We start from the raw sequence: 25,111 nt of genomic DNA, 5'->3' as shown, positions 1-25,111 counted from the left end.
GTATCAGGTGAACTTTGTTTCAAGTTGTATTTCATCTCAACAGTTACTGAATAATAGCTGCTTTGTAGATATGTCTTTTTCTATTTATAGCAACACATTTTTTTAAAAGATGAAATTTGAATAACCTAACAGGGTTAGAAATGGTACATAAGTAAGCCTAGAGATGCAAATGTGAAAATTTTCAGGAAATTTTGAAACTGTAGGGTCAGGGATATTCTCGCATCAATAGGAATGGTTTTCCACATACTTACACTTATCTGATAATGACGGTTTACACAAAAAACTTTCCACTGTGTTCTTTCTCTGAAGGACAAAAACTAGGTAGCAAGTTAAGAACATTTTATTTCAAGTACTTTATTCTTAAAATTTTCCATTTGGGGGATTTTTTTCTTTTTTTAGTCATGCATATAACTGGCTTTGTATTTTAAGTATCTTGAAAGTTCAACATTTCTAGGAGATAACTAGGGTGTAAAATTAATTTTTTTTACTAAGGTCAGTGAATTTGTTTCAGATACCAGCTTCTCTCACCATAGGTAAAGGCAGAGGCCTCCGCTCCTGCTGGGCTTCCCTTCCTGGTAAATGTGGGATCTCTCAACATCAGTGAGAGAGATCCAGGCCACACTAGAAGCAGGTGGGCAGAACCTGGGCTCAAAAGCCATTCTTTTTTTTTTTTTTTTTTTTTTTTTATTTATGATAGTCAGAGAGAGAGAGAGAGGCAGAGACACAGGCAGAGGGAGAAGCAGGCTCCATGCACCGGGAGCCCGATGTAGGATTCAATCCCGGGTCTCCAGGATCGCGCCCTGGGCCAAAGGCAGGCGCCAAACCGCTGCGCCACCCAGGGATCCCTCAAAAGCCATTCTTATAGCCCACAGCAATTATTATCTTTCAAGTCTATTTGCAATGACAGTGTTCAGCCTCAACTCTTCCGTTGAAGAAAGGAGATTCAAACAAAACATTCACTGAAATGAAGATGTGAAATGGTGTAGACTACCTGCATGAGTTTGAATCCTAGTTCTGTCCCTAATGACATGTGTGAGTTTAAAAAAATATTTTATTTATTTATTCATGAGAGACACACAGAGAGAGAGAGGTAGAGACATAGGCAGAAGGAGAAGCTAGCTCCCAATGGGGAGCCTGATGCGGGACTCAGTCCCAGGACCCCAGGATCACGACCTGAGCCGGAAGCAGACACTCAACCACTGAGCCACCCAGGTGCCCCCATGTATGACTTTAAACAAGATTTCCTCCCCTTTAAACAATAGGCATGGGGCACCTGGGTAGCACAATGGATTAAGCATCTGACTCTTGGTTTCAGCTCAGGTCATGATATCAGAGCTGTGAGATCAAGCCCCTTGTCCAGCTCCATGCTCAGGTCAGAGTCTGCTTAAGACTCTCTCCCTCAAAAAACAAACAAACAAACAAACAAACAAACAAACAAACATTGTCTCTCTCCCTCTTCCTCTGCCCCTCCCCCATTGCATGCACACTCTCTCTCTCTGTAAAATAAATAAATAAAAAAATTTTTTTAAAAAAGAGTTTTAAACAATGAGCATGAAGTATGGAAAGGTTCTACTCAACTACCCTGGAATATGGGAGGTGGAAGTGGGCAAAGTAACACCACTGAATTCAGTTTGCTCATCTGTAAAATGGGGTCATAGTATTAGTTGGAGCCATTTGAAATTGCCAGTGTTCAATTCTTTTGACCTACAAAGACAATCATTTTGTTTGGTTCAACCAAATCCTTACCTTATAAAATGATTTATGTAAAGCACCAGGTCAGTGACTGGTGAGCACCGAACAAATAGAGGTCTCATGTCAGCAAAGACCTCTTGATTAGTGAACCCCAGGGCTCCCCAAAGGGATTGGGCTTTCCAAGCAGTATATTCTCTGAAAGCATAGAATAAGGAAACAAGCTCAGGATAAGACCACTGTCTTCCCAGCTGGAAGAAGCTAGGAAAAGTAGTATATTTTTTCTGAGCCCAGCTCTCTCAACTCTCTCATCGTTAAAGAGGATAATGGTGCCTACAATGAGTCAGCTTGGAGACAGATAAGACAGTATCTGTGCAGTTCCTAACAAAGTGTCTGGGCTCATCATGGGCACCCAGTAAATCCTGGTTGTCTCTCCCCTGTATGGGTAATCTTGAGGCCTCTAGGGCAAAGGTGAGAGGAACCGCTGTGCAAATCCAAGATTCCTATTTCCAAAAGCAAAAAAACTCCTGGAACCTTCTTTTTCTTGCCACCCTTAGAATCATATTTTCTAGAATGAGAAGAAAACTTCAAGATCATTTTTTCAACCCCTTTGTGGCAGGGACTCATGCCCACCCGACATCACACACTGAGCTAAGAACAAACCTGGCACCCAAATCAGGACTCCTGACTTGTGGGCAGAACTCTTCCTAACAGAACAAGTGCCTTCTTATTTGTTTGGAACTCTGCCCAGGGAATACAGAAACTCTTGAGGCGTTTTTTAAAATAAATATTCATAAATAGTATTTTCCTGGAAAAGAGGGGCTGATTTATTAAGGTCATCTTTTAATACCATTGGCAGATATTGCTATATGACATTTATCAGAATGAGATACCAAGATTAAAAAAAAAAACTTTTAAAGAAGGGGAGGAAGAAAATGTTGTAAACACATATATCTAAGTTTAGGGAGAAAGAATATAGGGAATATGAATACGTAAAGAGAAAGAAAAAAATTTTTCTCTCAAAGTCTACTTTTTTGTATAAACAAAATTTTAGAACAACTAATATCTAAGCTATTATTTAAACATCTTAAAAATCATACAACTATTTCTCTTCCTAGAATTAGCTAGCTTTAATATTGAAATGTGGCATTTAGCTCAAGATTGCAATGACTGAAAAGCTTTGAAAACAATTTTTTCTAGGTCCTCTGGACCCCTGAAGTGCTGTCAAATGGCGTCCAGTTCTCAAGGGTCAGTCCAGATGGTGAGGAAGGTTACCCTGGAGAGTTGAAAGTCTGGGTGACATACACGCTGGATGGTGGGGAGCTTAAGATCAACTACCGAGCACAGGCCAGTCAGACCACACCAGTCAATCTGACCAACCATTCTTATTTCAACCTGGCAGGCCAGGTAAGTGAACTTGTGTCTGCTCTCCTGCTGTGTGCTTTGTGGAATGGCCTAGGGAGTGGCTGGAGAGACCAACCCAGGATAGAATTACTCTTGCAATGGGGTCAGCCCTGGCAATGAGGAAAAATGTCTAGCAAGGCAGCTGACTCATAGTAGGTGCTCAATAAATGGAAGTTATAGAGAAAGATAGAAAGAGTACATTTATTACCCAGAGAATGATCTCTTTCCTACATGTTCAGACAAGTAACTAGCTAATTCAAGAATTCCCTCTCATCTAACTGTACCATGAGCTTACATTTGTTTCCTCATTCCACTCCTACCCCTAAAAAATTCCAGTGAAGGCAGTTTCCACCCTTGGGACTTTAAAAATGGGCTTGGCTCTGTCCCTTTCAACATGCTGCTAACATTTGTGTGCCTCCACTGTGCCGCCCACCCTAAGAGTGGTGGAGAGACACTCCCCACCCCTCAGGTAAACCCCTCTATGTTACCCTATTCCCTCCTAATGGTAATATTTCGGCTTGTTGAAGAAGCTGTTACATGAGGCAGAGTAGAAAGTTTAGCTAAACTCTGTAGACTTCCTCTTCATCATCATTGTCTACTATACTTGAATCGCTTTGGCATGATTTCCTACCACAAGATGATGTTCACAGCCAGCTAGTAATATCTTGCATTTTTACACTCTTTTAGGAGTCTGCTGATGATGTGCTGCTTTTTTTTCTAGGATCTTTCCAAGTAGCACGAATTAATTGGTTCTTATATAATTTCCAAAGTTCTCCCTTTAAAAATAAGATGATTCTAAACTTGTCTATTGCTTATCCTCAGAAACTTCCACCATCCTTAAGATCTTAAAGACAAAGCAAAAATCAAAACCAAAACAAACATGCCCAGCCATAAGAGGCTCTGCAATAATGTGCATAAAGACCCTACTTTTTATAGTAAGTTCAGAAAGAAACTTGAAGAAATAGAACAAAATATTAGTGGTTTTTTTTTTTTTTTTTAGTGTTTTTTTTTTTTTTTATAGGTAGTAGATCATGGTCATTTTTCACTATTTTCTGCATTTTTGTATACTTAGGACATCCTATTTTATAATTGGGGGCAGGGGTAGGTGCTCTAAAGAAATAGATTCAGAAATGGAAATTACACTAAGTATTACATCTGCTGATATATTCCAATCAAGGAGACAAAATGAGAATGCAGTTCACTAAAGCTCTTTCCATTTACTTGGCAAGAGGACCCTCACAGATCACAGACCCCACCCACAAGGGTGATCAAGGTTAACTGCCTTCTGTGTACTCTTAGTGAGTGCAACTCAAATCCACAGCCACTAGCTTCAGGGTTGAGGATGGCAGGGGGTCATTAGCCCTTTTGGGCATTTTGATAAGAGTGGGTGGTCATTCACTGGGCCTCAGGTCTAGGGGCCTCTGCATCTTTGGAACATCTCTTGCTCTACCCAGGAAAGTGTGATTATGTGTCTTAAACCCTCCCCAGGGAAATAACTCAGAACTTGATCATTTAAAGTAGTTGACTTCATCTTATATATTTCTTGTTGCTTCTTTATTGCTTTTTAAATTTAATAAGCAATATGTTTGTTCTACCTGGGGCCGAATTTTGACTCATCACTTCTGAGTGTCAGTGGCCTGGGGGGAGGAGAGAACTGTGTTTTTCAAAGAATGAAAAAGGTTTATAGGTTGCAGGTTGTTTGGGCTTTGTTGTTGTTGATGATGTTCCTTCCTTATCTCACCCCAAACTGGACAAACATTCTAAGAGGTACGAAAGTAGCCTGGGGGAATTGGAGATGAAAAGCCATAGTGGGGTTCCAGCATGACTAGGGGATGGGGTATGTCAGCAAGGACCCTGGTTCTTCCATCTTTCTATTCTGCTTCTTCAGTATTTTGGCTTCTGTGTTTGGGCTCAACTTCTCCTGTTCACAAGATGGTTGGCACAGCTCCAGGAATCACTTCTTCATATAGTCACATCCAGAGGCAAGTGAAAAAGGGACCTATTCCTATTCCTCCAATGTTCCATTTTGAAGATTAAACAGAAGTCTTCCCAGAAGCTTCCCAGCAGACTTTGCCTCACATTTCATGGGCCAGAAGTGTGTCCCTGCCCTGCCTAACCCAATACTAGCAAGGGATTTGGACCACCATGATGGGCTTAGGCCAATCAAAATTCACCCGGTGGGATTAGGGGGGCCATCCTTTCCCTGAGTACGTGGCCTACCACAGAATGAACCAACAAGTCACCATTCTGCCAGGGAAAAGGGAGGGTGCCAGTAAAGGAGCTGCTGTGGCTTTTGGGTAGTATTGTAGTGTCGGTGATAGCCTGCTAGAGGTGATGAAAGCTGAAGTAAGGCAGTGGTAGTAGCAATGCACGGAAAGGTCTGTAAAGCCCCGTGCAGGCCACAGTGAGCTCTGTAAATGGTTAATGTCCTGAACTAGTAGCAGCTGAGCAAAGCTAACCAAACACTGAACCCAGAGGTGGGCCTCAAGATCTGTTGGTGGATCCGCATTCTTTTGCCAGGTTTTCATCAGCCTAGAAAGGAAATGAATCCAGCAGGAATATTCCACCAGAGTGGATCATCGCATTATTCCAGGTCAGAAGAGTTATAAAATGAAGCATGCTTCCCTTTAATAAAGGAATGTAGGTGTCGCTTGGTGACCCAGTGCCCATTAAGAGAGTGGCTCTCTAATAAATGTTCCTTTCCTTCCCCCCCAGCTTCTTCCTAACCTCTCAGACTTGTCAATTTATTTGGTGAATCATTTTCTTCCTGTCCTAGAGCTACAAAGCAAATAGAAGAAGGAAATTCCTAAGCAGCTTTATTCATAATAGTAAAAAACTGGAAACAAGCAAAAGTCTGTCAACAAGGGAATGGACAAACAGATTGTGATACATTCATGCAATGGAATACTGCTCAGCCTTTGACTGAGCACTGAGCAGATAGAGCCAAGGAGGGGCACCTGGGTGGCTCAGTTGGTTACGTAGCTACCTTTGGCTTAGGTCATGATTCCAGGGTCCTGGGCTTGAGCCCCACATTAGGCTCCCTGCTCGATGGGGAGCCTGCTTCTGTCTCTCCTGCTCCCTCTGCTATGCTCTCTCTCTCTCTCTCTCTGTCAAATAAAAAAATAATAAAAACTTTTAAAAAAGAGAGAAAGAGAGCCAAGGAAATAGCTCCCAGTTCTCTTCCCTCATCTCTGCTCCCCTCAGAAGTAGAGGCCTCTTCAGTGCTGGCAGTACCCCTGAGGCATGAGGAGATGGGAGTAGGGAGAGCCAGGCAGGAGAGACCACTCTAGCCTAGAGCTGCTCTAGGGGATGCAGTAGACCCCTTCCATTTTGGACCAACCTTCTCACGTCAGAATAGGGGCTAAACGAGTGGCTAAGCGTAGAAACTGTGGGCAGAAGAGAGGCCTCTGCCCTGGTCTTGTCTCCCGTCCACTCCTATCCCTGCCCATATGTACCCATGGGGAGGACACAAGACCATGGCTGTTCTTCAGAAACAGAGCCTTCCCGGGGTGTCATTAAAGCAGTTTCTGGCATGTTTACACATAGATTCTCAAGGTCTCTAAAATGCTGGCATTTGTCCTCAGGGTCCTCAGGGCAACACCATTTGATTATGTGGGCCTAAGTTTTTCTGACTAGAGAATCTGTTTCGGTTAACCTGCAGGGTTCCTCCTCCTTCTGCTTGCTTCTCGAGAACCCAGCCTAGCTTTCAGTTTAGCTTAGCTCAGTCTCTCAACCCGAGCATACTAACACGTTGGGTCAGGCAATTTCTTTGCTGCAGGGGTGCGTCTAATAGGGTGTTTGGCAGAATTGCTGGCCTCTTCCCACTAGATGCCAGTATCATTACCACCCCCAGTCATGACAGTCAAAAATGCCTCCAGAACATTGTCAAATTTTGTCCTCTGGCGAAATCATCCCTAGTGGAGACACACTAGTTTAGCTTATTTTTGAGCATTCACTAAGCAAAAGCCCTCTCCTGGTTGCCCTTACACATCTTTTGCTGTGAAGCTTGAAAATATACTATTAAAATATAATCCTTTTTATCAGAAATCTGTATGTGTCTTTTCCAATTTGCAAGTAGCACAACACAGCTTTACTAAACTGTTCTTCACAAGAACCCTGGAAAAGATGGGAGCATCATTGGCCCAGTTTTACCCTGAAGGACAAGAGAGTAAAGGTTAAGTGATTTCCCTGGGGCCACTCCATGATAACCAGAACTAGACCCCAGGCCTTCTGATTACTGACTGGTCTTTGACTCCCACTGGGAAGACAGGCTGCATGGTTAATGGAAGTAACTCCAGTTCTGACTCCCAGGCTTTTGTCATTTGGTACAGGGTGGGTCCTCTGGATGGGAGTTGAGCCAGAGAAAGGAGAGAGATACTCCTACCTCCAAGCCTGCTGGTGATAGTTGGCCATCCAGCACTTGTGTGTTTCAGGTCAACAGCTCTTATTCTTCTGTTTGCGTAGCATGTGAGGAGAGCGTGAGAAACCCCTCTGCTAATAAGTCAAAGTCCAAAAGCCTTTCAAAACACTGATGTCTCTGACTTTTCACACTAATAATTCTATTTAGAAAAGAAAATACATGCTGGGCTCACACTGGAAAACTTTTTTTTTTAAAGGATTTTATTTATTTGACACAGAGCACAAACAGGGGGAGCAGCAGGCAGAAGGGAGAGGAAGAAGCAGACTCCCCACTGAGCAGGAAGCCAGACCTGGGGCTCAATCCCAGGACCCTGAGATCACATCCCAAGCCAAGACAGATTCTTAACTGCTGAGCCACTCAGCCACCCCATGGAAAATTTCTTTCAAATGTACAGTTGCTATGTTGAGAACCTAACTACCTACATTTAAATGAACATATTAATCATTGCCGTAGGTCAAATGGGATTTCTTTCTTCTTCTTCTTTTTTTTTTTTTTATTTTTTTTTTAGGGATCCCTGGGTGGTGCAGCAGTTTGGCGCCTGCCTTTGGCCCAGGGCGCGATACTGGAGACCCGGGATCGAATCCCACGTCGGGCTCCCAGTGCATGGAGCCTACTTCTCCCTCTGCCTGTGTCTCTGTGCCTCTCTCTCTCTCTGTGACTATCATAAATAAATAAAAATTTATTTAAAAAAATATATATATATATATTTTTATGAGAGAGAGAGATTATGAGCTGGGAGAGGGGCAGAGGAAAAGGGAGAAGCAGACTCCCTGCTAAGCAGGGAGCCTGACATGGGGCTCAATCCCAGGACCCTGGGATCATGACCTGAGCCATAGGCAGACACTTAATCAACTGAGCCACCCAGGTGTCCCGAAATGGGATTTCTAAAGTGTTTGTCAATGCCTAAAAGTATTTCTGCAAGAGAAGTTAAAAAGCAAAAGTACATGGGGCACCTGAGTGGCTCAGTCGGTTAAATGATTGACTCTTGATTGTGGCTCAGGTCATGATCTCAGGGTTATGGGATTGAGCCCTACATGGGGCTCTCCACTGAGTGCTGAACATGGAGCCTGCTTGGGATTCTCTTTCCCTCTTCCTCTGCCCCTCCCCACTACTTGTGTTCTCTCTCTCTCTCAAATAAATCTTTTTTTTTTAAAGGCAAAAATACAAAATAAGACTAAGCATTAGGTCTTATTTTCTTTCTCAACCTTTCCCTTCCAGGGTTCTCCAAACATATATGACCATGAAGTCACTATAGATGCTGATGCCTTTTTGCCTGTGGATGAAACCCTGATTCCTACAGGTTGGTGAATTTAAACTTTTTTATGGGAATGCAGAGCTGGGGTGTGATTGGGGGAGTACTGAAACTTCATTTACCTAAATGTATTTTCTCTGTTGGCTTCCAAATTACATATAATTACCATGATTAGTCATTTATGTTGGTTAAGGTTGGGTGATCATATAATTAAACACCCAAGTCAGGACATTTTTGAGAGGGAAAGGGGATGCTATTAATAATTAACCCAGGGCAACAGGGCAATTCTAAACAACCTGGGCAACATGGCCATCCTAGCCAAGCCTAGACGGCAAGAATTCTCTGCTAAAATGTAAATCTGATACTTCTTAGCACCTCACCAGAGCTAAATTTATCTAGGCATTACTTCACCAGTGCAGGACACTGATAGAGCCCGATGTGGTTTTTGATGGAGGAGGAAAGGTTGTACCCTGGGTAAGACAAATGCATTTGTCACCTTTAGGACAGAGTTGGGTGGATGGGGTAGCATGGAGAGTTCAAAGTATGACAAGGCGTGGTGAGGTGTTGCCAAACTCAAACGTTATGAATGTGTGAGTGTGTGTGCCTCCTAGGTCAACTGAATTGAGATCATCTTGGTTATTATTATTTGGGATCAAAACTACCTTAGCTTGGGATGCCTGGTGGCTCAGTGGTTGAGCGTCTGCCTTTGGCTCAGGGCGTGATCCTGGGGTCCCAGGATCAAGTTCCACATCGGACTTCCTGCATGGAGCTTGCTTCTCCTTCTGCCTGAGTCTCTGCCTCTCTCTGTGTCTCTCATGAATAAATAAATAAATTCTTAAAAAAAAAAAAAAAAACTACCTTAGTTCAAATAGGCAAATCCATTGAAATAGAAAGTAGATTAGGAGGTTGTAGGGGCTGGGGACAGAGGGCAATGGAAAGTAACAATGGCTACAAGATTTCTTTTTGAAAAAAAAAGAAAAAATTTCTTTTTGGGCTGATGAAAAGATTCTGGAATTAGGTAGAGGTGATGGTTGCACAACCTATAAACATAGTAAACACTACTGAACTATGCACTTTAAAAGGGTGAACTTTGTGGTATGTGGATTATATCTCAATTAAAAACAAGAAAAAAAACAAACAACCTTGGTTCATGTGTTGCCTCCAGGATTAAGTGGTATAGATTTGTACTAGATTGTAGGTGTACCACCCATCTGTGTCGAGGGGACAGGTGGATGACCTCAAGGTGGCTGACAGGGGTGCTGTTATTTGTGGCAGCTTATGGGAATTCATGTAAAGTAATTACCCCAAAGCAGGGGTCCAGAAATTCTTACTGGAATTTTATTAAAATCAGAGCTGAGGTAAGTGTAGAAGCCTTAGTCAAAGAAAACCAAAGTAAACAAAGTAGAGGATGAAGGGAAAGAAGAACAGATATCTAGAAACACACACTTTTGTATCAGCTCCTCTCCCCCTGGGAAGAAGGGCAGCTGCCTGCTGCCCCTTGACAGGCCAAGATCTCTGGCCTGTGTCTGACAGAGACTTAGAGCACTAAATGTCCTGTGTTGCCTGTGTTGAGCTCCAACCTTCCATAAGTCCATCTGCTGGCAGCTACATGTGGGAGGTCAGGAAGGTCTTTTCCTCTCTTCCCACCCTGTGTAGGGGTGCTATTACTTTGGTTATCACCTCTGCTAATGAAGAGCTTAAGAATGATAGATAATGAACAGTTTGAAGCCAAGGGCACCGTAATCAAATAATCAAGGTTTACATCATCACCAATAAGTTGTATTGTGTCCTCTTCGTATGATATACTGAAAAAACACATCATTTGTGTCGTATTCTGTCAGAAATGCCTAACCTCATTTCATTTAGGACAAGGCATCCCATGAACCCAATTGAGGGACAGTCTACAAAATAATTGACCAGGACTCTTCAGTAGTGTCAAGGTCATGAAAGACAAAACAAGCCTGAAGAATGGTCTCAGAAGAGAGTAGGGAAATGGGACAACTAAATGTAGTGTGAGATCCCGGACTGGATCCTGAGCCAGAAAGAGGACTCTAGTGGGAACATTGGTGAAATTCTAGTGAAGCATGTAGTAAAAAGTATTGTACCAATGTTAATTTCTTGTGATTATTGTACCATGGTTATATATATGATATCAGCATTAGGGAAAGGACAGGTATACAGAGATGTACTATATTTTTAGATTTTATTTTTAAGAAGTCTCTACCCTCATTGTGGGGCTCAAACTCACAACCCTAAGATTAAGAGTCGCATAGTCAACTGACTGAGCCAGCCAGATGCCCCCAGAGATGTACTATTTTTGTAACCTTTCTGAAGTCTAAAATTATTTCAAAATTAAAAAAAAATTTTAAATCCCAGGGCTCCAAGTAAGATATTACTTTAATTTTCCTGGACACCTGCCTTCCTTTATAGATAAGGGCTTCTGTTTTATTTTGGCGTCTTTCAGATAATGGGGTTGTGTTTATGGCCACTAATTCAAAATGTTTATAAGAAAATGGTAAGAATGTGGGTCTCCATACAAAATAGCAACTTCCATGAACAGCAGGAATTGGAAACCCATAAATACAGGGACTGCAAAGCTAATTAGAATAATAATGCGAAATCAAGATAAATAGATTAAAATTTTTTGCATCACAGTTTTGAACGTTTTCCTAGCTCCAGGGCTGAGTTTAAAGACTTTTACATTGGTCTTGGTAACATGTGTCATCTTCTGATATTTACATGACTCAACGTGAGGATGAGTAAGCTGGCCCATCTTGTCCTAGATGCGGCAGGATTGCATTTAAACTCTTAGGTTGTGAGCTGCAAGAAAAAAATGGTGGCGGCTGCTGTTTCGTAACTGATAAGAAAATGAATTCAGTAGCTTCTAGGTGGAGGTGATGAAATTAGTGCATATTTATTTGTGTACATTTATAAAATCTTATCCTGTCCTGTTGCGTTTTGATCAGATGAGAATCACAAAAATGCATAATTCATGCCATGTAAAGATTATTTGTCATGATGGTAAGAGATAATGGTGGCAAAACACAGTAGAGCTTAACATGTAATCTGCTGAGATGTGGAAAACTCATTCATCTCAGGTCTGCACTGTGAATGGTTTTAGGACCAAATTCTATACTTTGTACTAATTTTGAACACCTGTGAAGCTGAATAGGGTGTAAGAGCTCTGGATCCTGGGAGGCAAGAGCCCCAGTTGTAGTCTGGGCTCTGTTGTTAACTAGCTAGGCAACCTTCAGTGTGGGTGTGTTTGTAGCGCTTTAACATTTAACTTCCCTATGCCCTCATTTCCTTTTCTGCAAATGGGAGAGATGCTGAACTCAATTCAATTTTATGAACTAGTAAGTTTTCTTTAAAAAATAATTTCAGAGACTTACATGGGGTTGCCCAACTTTTCATTTTGCCAGGTTAGAAAGCCATGATAAATATAGGGCTATTAAAACTAATGGGAATGTATGTATATTATATTTCAATTAAAAATAATTTAAACTAACTGGGATAATAATGAGGAACAGAAATAAATAGACCAGTGATGCTTGGCTGACTCAGTCGGTAAAGCATATGACTCTCAAACTTGAGGTTGTGAGTTCAAGTCTCATGGTGGGCACAGAGCCTACTTAAGAAAAAAAGGAAGGAAGAAATAGACTACATTTTTTTTTAAACCCATGCTGCCATTTATAATCACCAGCTTTTCATAAAAGAAAATATTTTAACACCACAAAAGTGGGGAATTTTTTTTTTAAGATTTTATTTATTTGAGAGAGAAAAAGCCAGAAACAGAGCATGAGCAGGAGGGGCAGAGGGAGAAGGAGAAGCAGACTCCCCCCTGAGCAGGGAGCCCCAAGCAGGACTTGATCCCTGGACTCTGGGATTAAAACCTGAGACTAAGGCAGACATAACTGACTGAGCCACTCAGGTGCCCCATAAAAGTAGGGAAATTTAAATCTCAGGATAAATAACTACCCTTTAAATTGAATTCATCTTGTTTTTTAAAGAAATGTGATAGGGCACCTACAAGGCTCTTAATATAATATTTTACTGCTATTTCTACCACCCTTCAAATCCATTAAAACACTCTCATGAAAGTAAATAAGTTGCAACAGCTTCAGAGCACATAAAATCCCTAAGTCTCTTTAACTATGTCTGTTTGCCCAGTGACACTTCAACTGAAATTATAGGGTTATTTCTTCTCCCCCTTTGTCAGAAATGCATGAGAAACAAGTGAATTGTATGTTTCCTGTGGAACTGCCTCCAAAAATGAGTGTTAACTGCACTGTGTACTGCCCTAATGGAAGAATTCATGCATCTGGCACTCTTTCAGCCAAGAACGAATCTCTAGGAGCCCAGATTTCATCAGACTCGTAACAATGACCCAAAGCCCATGAGCATGTGGCTTCATTCTGAGACCAGTCCGGGTCATTTGGTCATTTGGAGAGTTGACAGTCTAGTGGAGGAGTCAGCCAGAATATTATTCATTAACCTGGAAAATGTCAGGATAGATAGAACTCGAAGAGTTGCTACAGAGGGAAAGCACTGCCTGGGGGCTCCCAGATCAAGGCAATGAGAATTAAATAACAACTGAAAGGGCAAGTGGAGCTTTGCCAGGCAGTGAGGAGAAAGATGTTCTGGATAGAGATGAAGAAGAAAAGGGAGTGCAGGCACAACAGGACTGTCCCCAGGAAAGCGCTGGGCTTCTGAAGCATTCAGGGCATGCTCTTAGTGTCAGAAAACTAATGGGCCTAGAGAGGTTGGCTGGGACCATGTTAGATCTGCACCAGGTTCTGGTATGGCTCCAATCCTGGATGACCCTAGGTTGCCCTGGACTTTGAGTCTGATTTACACAGGCCAGACTCACAGGTGTACCTGAGTCCAGTCTTAAACATCCGGATATTCAGCCAGAAGTGGACTGAACCACAAGGCCACTTCCTTGAGACATGGTACAAGAAACCCGTTAGACCAGCCACACTCTGTTAAGAGTTCTGGGGATTGATATGCAGTATCTAGAGATTGTGGTTGTGCTGAATTGAGAAAAAGGAAGATACTGTTTATTTGTGAGATGAGGTGAAGGTTTATGATAATAATAGCTAATATTTCAGAGAGGAATTTATAAATGATAATCTACACTAGATTCCCATAAGGTAGGTTCTGTTAATTTTTCATATTTAACAGATATAGAACCTGTAGCCCAAAAAGTGTAAGTAACTTACTGGGGATCACCCAGTTAACAAGTGGTGTGAAGCTGGGATTCAAACCTAGGGAGACCAGTATTTCAACTCAGACTCTTAACTAGACCCATACTTTGCAGACCCTACCATGGGGTTAGATGTCAAGAAGGGTTCTGGGATAGGGAAGCGGGATGGGAGGGGAAAGAAAGAAAAGTAAACTAAATTCTTGATAGTATAGATAGCCAAGATCACCATGTAGTCATGACCTGGGAAGTAAACCAGAAAGAAAAAGCTTCAACAGTTGTCAGTTCTCATTTCCTTTCTACCTTTTATATAAGTAGCCTTACAGCATCTCCATTGTCCTCCCTTTATTTTGACTTTTCTGCAAAGAAAACAGAAAATAAGTTATATTGGAAAGGGGGGAGGGGAGGAGAAAGACAAAGATGGAGGCATAAGAGGCTTTCCTGAGACTAAAGAGCATGAATAGAAGTGCCTGGCCGTGTTAGACTGACCAGGAAGGGAATGTGGAAAAGGAACAAGTCGAGAAGAGTCCAGTTTCAAGCTCAGAATTACTCTCCGGGTCCCCTCAGGAACCTCGGAGGTCATTGTGCTGTTGCAATGTAGTACCTTGTTTGGTAATGCATCCTGCTGGCTCTTGGTCTTCTCATCTGCCAAATCTTGTCATGATCAGGCTATTGTTGCAGGTCTGCTGTCTTCAGGTATTCACACTGGTCATCTCTGTTGAAGGTGGTAGGAAGTTCACCAATATAGTAGAAGAAAAGCTTAACCATGTACCTGGGTAGCTTTCAGTTATCTGGAAGGTTTACTTACAATGAGATGCCTCGTTTCACCAGCAGGGTGCTGGGCAATGACTTCATTCTAGATCCTTTGGCTGTCTCTGGCTTTCCCCAGGGCTGCTGCCTGGTGGTGGGGAATCCTCATTATTTTTACTTGGAGCTCCCAGAGAGAAAAGTCTCTCTTACCATCATTGTACCAAAAAAGAAACCAATGACTCCTTACCTGAACTCACTATCACAAGAAGAGACAGCTGCAAAACATGTCTGAAAGAGTGGCTCACAAAGGAGAATTTGTGGTGGATTTGGAGGAAGCTCGGGGCAACATTGTAACCATGAGGACTTTTATCAGATCATTCTTTGAATTCTGTAGGGGTTTGTCCCAAATGCTTTATCTGACAAATTGCAATTTCTTTTTTCTTTTCTTTCCTTTTCTTTTCTTTTTTTCAAATTGCAATTTCTGTAGCTTCATTTAGCCAGCCTCCTTTTGACTTTCTGCCAAGGCCCCTTAGGCTCGCTTCGAAGCCCATGTCTTTCTGTGGTACAAAGATGTTTAATGGTCCCAGGCCCTGCCTTTTGGGACTATTAATTTATACATATGTTTGTTTTTCAGCTCCTTCCTTTTGTTTGCCCTTCATACAACTATTTCTGAGAGAAATGCTGATGCAGATCTAAACTTTGCGGGTGTTTTTCACCTTGGTTATAGATATTTGGTAAATAATTTTTCAGGTGAAGGGAAAACCCATTGCCATAAGAAAGTAGCACCTCTTATTTTACAGTAGCTGTGAGACTGTGGCCGAGGTACTCAGTAAAAAGGGACCTTCCCCCTGTGTGTGTTTGGGGGAGGGGCGGAGTCTTGGCCTCCATTTTGCTTGTTGCAGGCTCACCTCACCAGTTGGGCGTTATCACACAGGAAGGAAAGGGATATGTTGCCATGCAGTTTTCAGGAGCCAGAACAAGCACATATCATGAAATCCCCTTGTCTTAAACTCATAGCCCCCGTTTATACCTCTACCCCAGGCAGGGCCCTCAGACCTAGCAGAGTCTGGCTCTCGTTTTGCTCCTACCTTTCTTCCTGTTAGCAATTTGGGCAACATATAAAATGTCTTCAGCCCTTTCAATCAGTAAAACACAGAAGACAACAGCCTGTATTGCGTGGCTTCTTCATTCTCCCCCTTTCTCTGTGCATCTACTGAAAAGCTATCCTCCTACTGAAAAGCTATCCTTTCCCCAAAGCTCAGTGAAAAAACCTCAGCAAATATGGGGGTAGCAGAAGCCTTCAAAGGGGCCCATTCAAATAATTTAGTCACACGCACACCCCCTCTCTCCCCCTGGAAATTTCTGCCATTTTGCCATTCCTGAGGGCTTCTAGGCAAACAATATTCTTTGTGTGTTGTTAGGCCGCAAGACTCTAGCATCTTTGCTGTTCTTTTTTAGGAGGGGTGGGGGGGTAAGTTAAAAAAAAGAAGAAAATATGTTGAATAAAATAGGAGAATGCCTCACCTAGCTTCTGAAGCTACTGCTCTGGATGTAATTCTGGGCACTTGGGTGTTGGCAGTGCTGTCTGGGTCACATGGTCCTTGCTCACAGGTGTCTCTCCCATGCCACGGCTGCACCACCACCGGAAGGCCTCTGCAAGGCTGAGAGCTTGGTTCACCTGTAGACCAAGAGCAGAGTCTGCAGCTAAGCTGTCAGGCTGGGTTTGCACATCAGCAGTTAGTTTAGCTTTGCTTCTTCTGAGCAGTTGTCCTCCCTACTTAAAAAAAAAAAAAAAAATGCAGCCCATAAAGCATTTGCCACTACTTAGGATGGGCTCCTACTCTGTTACTGAGGCATCTTCAGAACTTCTCAAGTGTGTGTTTATGTTTGTTGTTGTCAGGGCTGTCTGTGTAGTTTCCCGAAAGTGCAACTCCTGGAAGCAGTTTATCAGGAAGGACCGGTGTGTGATCGGTGTCCACAGAGAGAGGACATTCCAATGCCAGATCTCTGTACTGCCATGTCGGGCATTTAGCTTCAAGACCTGAGTCTAGTGTCCTGTCCTGTGGCAACCAGAGAAAATTGGTTCCCAGGAACCCTACTCAGGTGGGAAGCCAGCTAAATATGAGCAGGTGAGAAAATTCAGGCCTTCTGTTTCCCCAGGGATTAATTCATTCCCAGGGTTGTAAACATTACACGTCCCCCTTTTGCCTTCCAGAACCGTGAGACTCGGAGGCAGTGTGGGCAACCTGCCCAGCAAGATATTATCATGTACACAACATTGTGCAGAACCAAGCACGTGTCTTTCATAGGCATTTTTGGCACATGGCTTTTTTTTCCCTTTAATTTTGCTGTTCTTTACTTGCAGTCGTAGATAAGGAATTTAAAAAGCAAAAAAAAGGAATGCTTTGACGAGGTCTTTTGCCTCTTAAAGTAACATTAGTAAAATTCTATCTTATTCTTTTCCTTGAGAAAAGATACCTTTTATTTTTATAGAAATCTACCCAGCCGACTCTGTCCCCCAGCCCATCTGTGTTCACTCACTATTCTTGCGGCTCTTGGTTTTTGAAAGCGCCTTCTAAAATTACATGAAAGCAGCCCCATTTTGACAAAATTAGAATTCTGGTATGAACAGCTTACCGTGAGGCTGTGGAGAAAGGCCCAGCAAAACCTTTGTATTTTCTTCCACCGTGTCTGAGTTCAACCCATAGTTCAGTCAATTTTATAATTACTTCCCTAGGGCAGGTCTAAAGTCTCTGCTCTGGAGAAATAACAAATTCCAAAATAGTCTCCTGTTTCAAAGATGGTGCAAACAAAGACTGTTTTGATCTACATGTTTTAATCATTCTGGAGCTTCTTACAGAAAATTCCTTTAGACTTTCTATGATTCTAAAATGTTGGACATAAGACTAGCTTCAAACCTACATCAGCATGGGTCCTCTTTCCTTTTCCTTTTCCCCCACTTACCCCTTACCCAGTATCGTTAGTCATAACAATATCCTACCATACCATTTCTTAAACTAAGACTGTATTTTTTTTAGAGAAGTTTTAGGTTCACAGCAAAATTGAGCAGAAGTTATAGCGATTTCCCGTATACCGCATGCCCCCTCATGTGCACAGCACCCCCCTCTCTCTTCCACATCCCCCACCAGGAGTGGAACATTTCTTATAGCTGATGAGCCTACAGTGACATATCATCATCACCCAAAGTTCATAATTTACATTAGGGTTCACTCTTGGACATATGTATAATGACATGTATCCATCATTATGAGAGCACACAGAGTAGTATTCACTGCCCTGAATATCCTCTGGATATAACAGTATTAGTTTCAACCAATCCTTCAATACGCTTCCTCTTTCCTTTTGAGTCTCCCCTCCCCCCAATATTGTTAAGTCATCAGGATCTGCTGATTTTTAACTCCTAAGTATTTCTCAAATCTGTCTCCTCATTGGGTATCATTGATTATAGGGTTCTGTTTCCATTGTCACTATCCTGGTTAGGCTGTCTTTTCTTGTCTAGATCACTGCCCGGCTTGTATTATGAGTTTCACAAATTGAGAGCAGTGAATGAACAAACGAATCTGGAGAATAGCTCTCTAACTGGGGGAAAAAATCTCTTTAGATCTATCCTCCATCTGGTTACTAAACTTATCTATCTAAAATGCAAATCTTACTTTGATACCCCCCAGCTTAAAAACCTTTTACGTGGCTCCCAGGCCACACACCAGCTGCCTCCCAGACCCATCTCCCAGCGTGCCTTACTCATGCCCCACACTCCTGCCACCCACAGGCACCACCCAACTCCCCCTTCTCTGTTGCATAAACCCTCTGCTCTTCAAGGCTATATACTTCCTCCTTAGAAATCCTTCCCCGCCTCCCTCCTGCTTCCTGGAAACAATAGATTCTTTGTTGTTCAAGGTTTTTTGTAATGACAGAAACTCAAGGTGTTTGAGTTTTAGCTCTTTAGAACTCACCCTGTGCCCAGAGCTCACCTTTCTTATATTCCCCTGCACAAGTCTGCCTGGGATGATCTATCAGGATTTAGTTACAGATCTAAAGTAGGGAGCTGGAAGGGAGCTTTAGGCTTGATCTCTTTAGCTTCAAGCAAAACTATGCTGAACACAAAAATGAAACCCAGTAAGAGCCAGGCTATACATTCTAGGAAAGGTACTCCTTCCTTTCCCTACACTCAGTCTCTCTCCTGTCTTCTCTCTTCTTGACATTTGTTTTCAATAGAGCATATTAACACAATACTGCAGGATAACCAGAATTCAGAAATCCTGGGCACGGGTCTCCCTTTTGCTACCTACCAGCTATGCGCTCAAGTCAGCCAGGAAAACTCACTGGGCCTCATAACCTAATCTGCTACCGTTCATCAGATGGGGGTTACATCAGTTGAACTCTGAAGTCCTGTTGGTTCTAACTCTGATTCAGAGACCCTGTGGAATCTCTAACCCAGATATTCATCACCAAGATCCATACATGTATGTCTGGGAAGATGATGAGAGATTTTCAGGGAATTGCTGGCCCCCTGAAATTCTGTGTAAAGCCCTGTATGAGCTGATGGCATCATCTTGGTTCATAGAGGGTTTGTCTTTTTTAAGGCGGTGGGAGTGGTTGTGTGGTCCTTTTTTCCTTTCAAGGTAATGATAGTTTATGGTTATCCTACTATGTATTATTATATATAAAGATAGCCATTGTTTTGGAGATGAACACTAGTGTGTTTTCTTTTTTGTAATCTTCAGGGTGGCTTTAAATTTTTTTTTTTTCTAATTTATCATCAGTTGATTTTCTGAAGGGATCTAGAAGACTAGCTTAGCTACAGGAGGAAGATAGCACTCCAGGAGAAAATAACTTCTCCAAGGTTCCATCTGGAGGAACAGCAACTGCCAGGGGTGAGGATTGGATGGCTTTTCTGTTTCTGCTTGATCAGATGAATGAAATTGCCTTTCTGTAGCCATTAGCAGTCAGGACTCCAGGCCAGGCCATCAGTCTGTGGAATGTAGGAGCAGGCAGGCACGCTGGGGCCCTGCTGTAAGTGAAGCCAGAGCATGGTGTCCTGGCTGTCACCTTCAGCTCTGCATGGAGACAAGCACCTCGAGCTATGGGTCTGCTCCCCAAGCTTCTTCGTTTTCCATTCTTATCACCGGCCCACACCAAACACCTGCTATGTGTCAGGTACTATGCAAGCCCCAGGGAAGCAATGTGCCCTGCCTGCATGGAAAACATGCAGCCATGTATATAGCACAGGTCCTGTGCTTGAAGAAATAAAGCTAGTGTTATTAAAGAAAGAATTTGAATAACACTAAAAAAGTGAAACTCATGATATTGGTACTTATGGAATGTTAGTTACCCTGGAGCTGTTTCTTCTATGACAGGTCCCTCCTAGACAGTTGGAGGAAGTTCACTATAGAAACTCTCCTGGTAGCAATAATACTCTCCAACTGGGTGCATTACTGAATCCTAAAAGGGTCCCAAGAACAGTTTTATGAGGCTCCAGAATAACCCCCAAAGCAATACTTGTGTTCCCTGCTAGAAAACACATCACTGCTACAAGATTGGCAAACACAAGCCAGCCTGGTGGAAATTTGGCAGGAAGAAAGCTCAGAAATTAGCACTTGGCCAGGCATTATGTAATTCCTATGAAAATTTCAGACTAACAACAAGTAAATTTGCCAGAAGAGATGTTATTTGCTAGAGCTCTGACTAGCTGGTGTTTAACACCCACTCTCCCCACCCCGGATCTGGACAGGGGCTGGCTGTGGTTCATTCCTTCAAGGTCACTCCATTCTGAAGGACCTTAGAGATAACTGTGGGTTTTGCACCATGGGCCTGAGGCTGATTCACACAAGTACTCAGAGCAGATTTATATTCAGTTCAACCAACATTTATGGAGCGCCTGCTGATTGCTACCTGCTTCCTTTCCATTGGCCATGGAAAGATGATTGAACACTATCTCTGCCCTTGAGAAGCTCACAGGGAGTAAAGAATCTAATGAGGTCAGAACAGTGGAAGAGGTAATGCCCATGGGGCTAAGGGAGTACAGAGGCAAGGGTAGAAGGAGGCTTTCTCAAGATCACCCTGAGCTGCAAGAAGTTTCTTAGTGTGAGGATCTAGCAACAAGGAGAATGGGATACATTTGTGAAGACACCACCAATATTTAAGGTATAAGACAAGCTCACACGAAAAGTACTGAGGGAGATGGTTAGAGGTAGAAGGCAAACAAAAAGAAAAGGTGAATGGAAGTCATGAATGGCCAACCTCATCAGTACTCCAGAGAGTACTCTCCCTAGGGAGACCTGGGGAGAGTGTGTTGGGCTGCAGTGGCTGTTCCTGCTTACCTCATTTTACAGAGTAGTGAGGGTAGAAGCCAGGCCATGACAGCTAGAGAAGCCACTGAAAGTGAGGAAGGAGAATCAAGGAGCACAGGCCAAAGAGGAGTTCCCAAATAAGGCAACTTTCTTGAGTACAGAATTTCAGGCTCCACCTCAGAGATTCTGGTTCATTTACTTTAGTGTGGGGCCAGGAAATCTGGGAACCACTAGTGTTGAATTTGCTTTCAGGAACCTGTGAAAGGAAGAAGACAGGGTGCCTTCATGAGGTGGAGACCCTGGCAGGGTCAGGAAGAGGTTTTTTCAGGAGAGAGGAGCTGATGGAGGGCAGGTAAAATGTTTGTCGAAGGGTACCAGGTGAGGATGGAAACCAGGAATTTGTGGTGGCCTCAGTTGGTGCTTCTGGGAATTTTCTCCAGATTTTCTCAGAGAAGGCGAACTGTGAGATGATCCAAAGCTGGAATTTTGTAAAGTAGGAAGGGCAGAAGGACAGGGTGTAAGACAGGTCACTAAGAGTGGTACTAACCAAATTGACTCAGATCATAGACACTGGGCCCAGGCAAAGAGCGAAGGACATGAGGGACCTGATGCACACTATAGCAGCGGAACCTGGAGACCAGGGGAATGTAGTGGCACTCTGGAGAACAGGTCTGTCAGGAATGCCCCTTCAGGAAGGCTGCAGATTGACAGTGGGCGAACTTTCCACTGGCTGCAAATCCCTGGGGGCCATCTTGATGTGAGTCTAGGATGGAAAAATTTTCTGCATGAAAATGCCTCGTTTGGGCCCAACTGTGAAGTGTAAAATTGCGTCCTCACCTGAAAACAACATGTAACTGGGTTTAGCATTTTATGCTTCAGATGACATGTAATATCCAGAAGCAATACCCATTGCAAGTCAAAGTAAAATCAGAAAATGCTCAGTGAAAAGAAAAAGAAAACAGCAGAGAATAAAGCCACAAACCCCAAAGCTTTGGCAGAGGAAAGGGGGAAAACTGCCATAGAGACAAGCTTTGAGGTTGTGTGATCTATGAAAATTTATAGAAATGTTACCTCAAAAAAAAAAAAAAAAATCCCAGGGTGCTTTACTTGCCAACCACTGGAATGAAGACAAAATTCCCACCCAGGGTGTTACTTTTAATTATCATTCTCTTTATGTTGTTTCTTAAAATAATAACAGGCATTCTAGAGATGATATACCAAGATGGCTTAATTAGGTGTCAGATGAGTACCTGTGCCCACGAGCCCCATTACCGCTGGCTTCCTTATGCAAATTTGACTGACTTCTAAACCTGACTAGATAAAGAAACAGACAGAACTGGAGCAGCTGGGCTGGAAGCACAGCTGGACTGTCCCCACGGAGACCAGACTCCCATGGCAAGGCGCTCTTCCCATTGCCCCAGCATTCCTCACCCGCCCCACCCCCCACCCCCACCCCCACCCCGCCCTGTGCTTTTTTTTAACTCAGATGAACGCACGGCACATCCAGCCTGGGTCTCCCTTAGATGATCTCCACAATCGGTGCCTTTCACCTACAGGGCACACATAGAGCTTGTTAATATGCAGATTCTGACTCAGTTGGTCTGAGGTAGAGCTTCTGCGTTCCATGTCTAAAAAGCCCCTGGTGATGGTCCAGGGTCCATCCTTTCTCTAGGCACCTAAAAAGCTCTAAAAAGCTTTTGCTCTGCCTAGCCTCAAGTTTATTAGTTTTTCCCTCTTGGGGCATCTACTTCTCCCTTCCAGCTCTCCTCCCCACAACCCTGCTGTCCTCCTACTACCCCCTGAGATACCTTTATTCCCTGCCCTCCTTCAACTTTTCATCTCCCACTTCTGGACCTCTCTGTAGGTCATCCTATAAAGAGCTGCTCTCAGCCAATGGCCTCCCTAGATAAGACAAGCTAACAATTATTTATTTATTTATTTATTTATGAGCTAATTTTATTTTATTTTATTTTATTTATTTATTCATGAGAAACACAGAAAGAGGCAGAAACAGAGGCAGAGGGAGAAGCAGGCTCCCTGCAGGAGCCTGATGTGGGACTGGATCCTGGGACCTCGGGATCATGCCCTGAGCCAAAGGCACACAGGCTCAACCGCTGAACCACCCAGGCATCCCTAAAAATTTGATTTTAAAAAGAGAGAGGGGGCACACCTGTGTGGCTTAGTCAGTTAATCATCTGTCTGCCTTCTGCTCAGGTCATGATCTCAGGGTCCTGGGATCGAGCCCCACATTGTCAGGCTCTCTGCTCATCAAAGAGTCTGCATCTCCCTCTGGCTCTCCCTCCCTCTCTCTCTCTCTCTCTCTCTTTTTTTTTTAAAGATTTTATTTAACCATTAATGAGAGACACAGAGAGAGAGAGGCAGAGACACAGGCAGAGGGAGAAGCAGGCTCCATGCAGGAGCCTGACATGGGACTTGATCCTGGGTCTCCAGGATCACGCCCTGGGCCAAAGGCAGGTGCCCAACCACTGAGCCACCCAGGGATCCCTGGCTCTCCCTCTCAAATAAATAAATAAATAAAATCTTTTTTAAAAAAATTAAAAACTAAGAGGAGGGAAATAACTAGATGTGTCCCTAAGGGGAACAACCTGCTTCATCGTGTTTATCACCTGGGCCAATGGATCTACAGCCTTGGAAGGTCATAGTTGGAAAAGTTGAAATCCCAGACTTTTGGGCTCCATGGGCACTCAGGTGCCTCTGGGTCAAGATGTTCACGGTCCATCCTGGGTCAACACATCAGAAAGGCCTTTCTGAAATTGAGCTGGGATCCATCTACCTAGACCCAGCCTCAGTTCTCCTACTTCTTGTCTCAAGCCTCAGAAGGTAGTTGTGATGGTGCCCCCCAAGTCATTTCTTCTTCAGGAAGAGCTGTTCTACTTATGCCATGAGTTGGCCATTCTGGTCATGGTCCTCTGCTTCTGCTTCTGTAGGTCTAGGCCTCTCCATCTGTGATGCCCGCACTGCAAAAAGTAATCAAAAACTGTCACCACCTCATTACACTCTTTATGTAACTCCTTTTGAATTTACTGCCAACCACATCCTTAAACTCATTTTCACACATGCTGTAGCTCAGCTACATCTCCCTCGTCAGTAATAATTGTAGTCATTAGACGTAACATTTATGAGAATTAGTATAACATGATAGCTAAGAACACATGCTCTGGAACCAGACAGCCTAGATGTGAAGCACTTAATGAAGAACTGTGTCATTGTTTGTTATCACCATCATGACTATCATCATCACCCCTGTGCTAAGCACTTGCCCACAATAACTATTTTAATCTCCATGACAACTTCCTGGGATTTATTGGGCTATATTGTCCTGATTTTACAAGTAAGGAGATGCAACCTCAAAAGATTATTTTTTGTGCCCAGGGTTAGAGTTATGGTGCAAAGCTAGGCAGTGTCCTTTGCTTTTTGGTCTTTGGCTTTTGGGACACAAGTACAGGACCATATCTGTTGCCATTATCCACAAATTTCATCTACTTATCAGTGCTTTACTCCCTCTTTGTGCTGTCTTTTATATTCCTGGTTCTGTTTATTCCAAGTGAATCTGCCTCCTGGCTTTGTGCTGTCTGTCCTAATTTGAGAAGAGTATATTCTGTGTCTTCATCCAGATCACCCACAGATCAGAGGCCACGTGACAACCCCCTCCAGATTCTGCTCACTGCAGCCCAGGTGGTGTTCCATTTCCTGAAGCTCCCCATGCCACCAGCTTTGTGATCCTGTCAGAGAAGCCTAGGGGGTAGCCTGGGAATTATTTGTATTTGAATATATCTGTATTTGGTTCCTAGTGAGCATGCTTCATCTTGCCTTCCAGGTCTCCATTCTAGAATTCTTCCAAGACAGAGAGCAGCTCCTAAATTTATAGTTTGTGAAATATTCCCTCCAGGCAGGGCCAGTTGCAAAGACCAGGTCAAATGCAAGGTCTGCCGAACACGCACAGCAGAGAGGATACTGACCACGTGCTACCGATAGTGAGACCTACGAGGCTGGCTCTGCATTTCAAGGCTCCCTTCTTTTGGACTCCACAGGCCTTCTATGTCCTGACTAAACCATAGGAG

The 25,111-nt window shown here is 43.2% G+C and overlaps 1 protein-coding gene across 1 annotated transcript in view; it reads left to right on the top strand.

Annotated features, from left to right (window-relative positions):
- The window catches only part of GALM (galactose mutarotase), a 50,576-nt gene that overhangs the window by 11,286 nt on the left and 14,179 nt on the right, over positions 1-25,111 (top strand). The window contains exons 3-4 of the mRNA XM_026018942.2: positions 2,890-3,096; positions 8,732-8,813. Coding sequence (XP_025874727.1) covers positions 2,890-3,096; positions 8,732-8,813 — 289 coding nt within the window. The remainder of the gene's footprint in view (positions 1-2,889; positions 3,097-8,731; positions 8,814-25,111) is intronic.

This window comes from Vulpes vulpes, chromosome 8 (assembly GCF_048418805.1).
Source record: "Vulpes vulpes isolate BD-2025 chromosome 8, VulVul3, whole genome shotgun sequence".
Classification (NCBI taxonomy): domain Eukaryota; kingdom Metazoa; phylum Chordata; class Mammalia; order Carnivora; family Canidae; genus Vulpes; species Vulpes vulpes.
The sequence above is the reverse complement of the archived record's forward strand: the minus strand, read 5'-3'. Positions and strand labels throughout refer to the sequence as shown.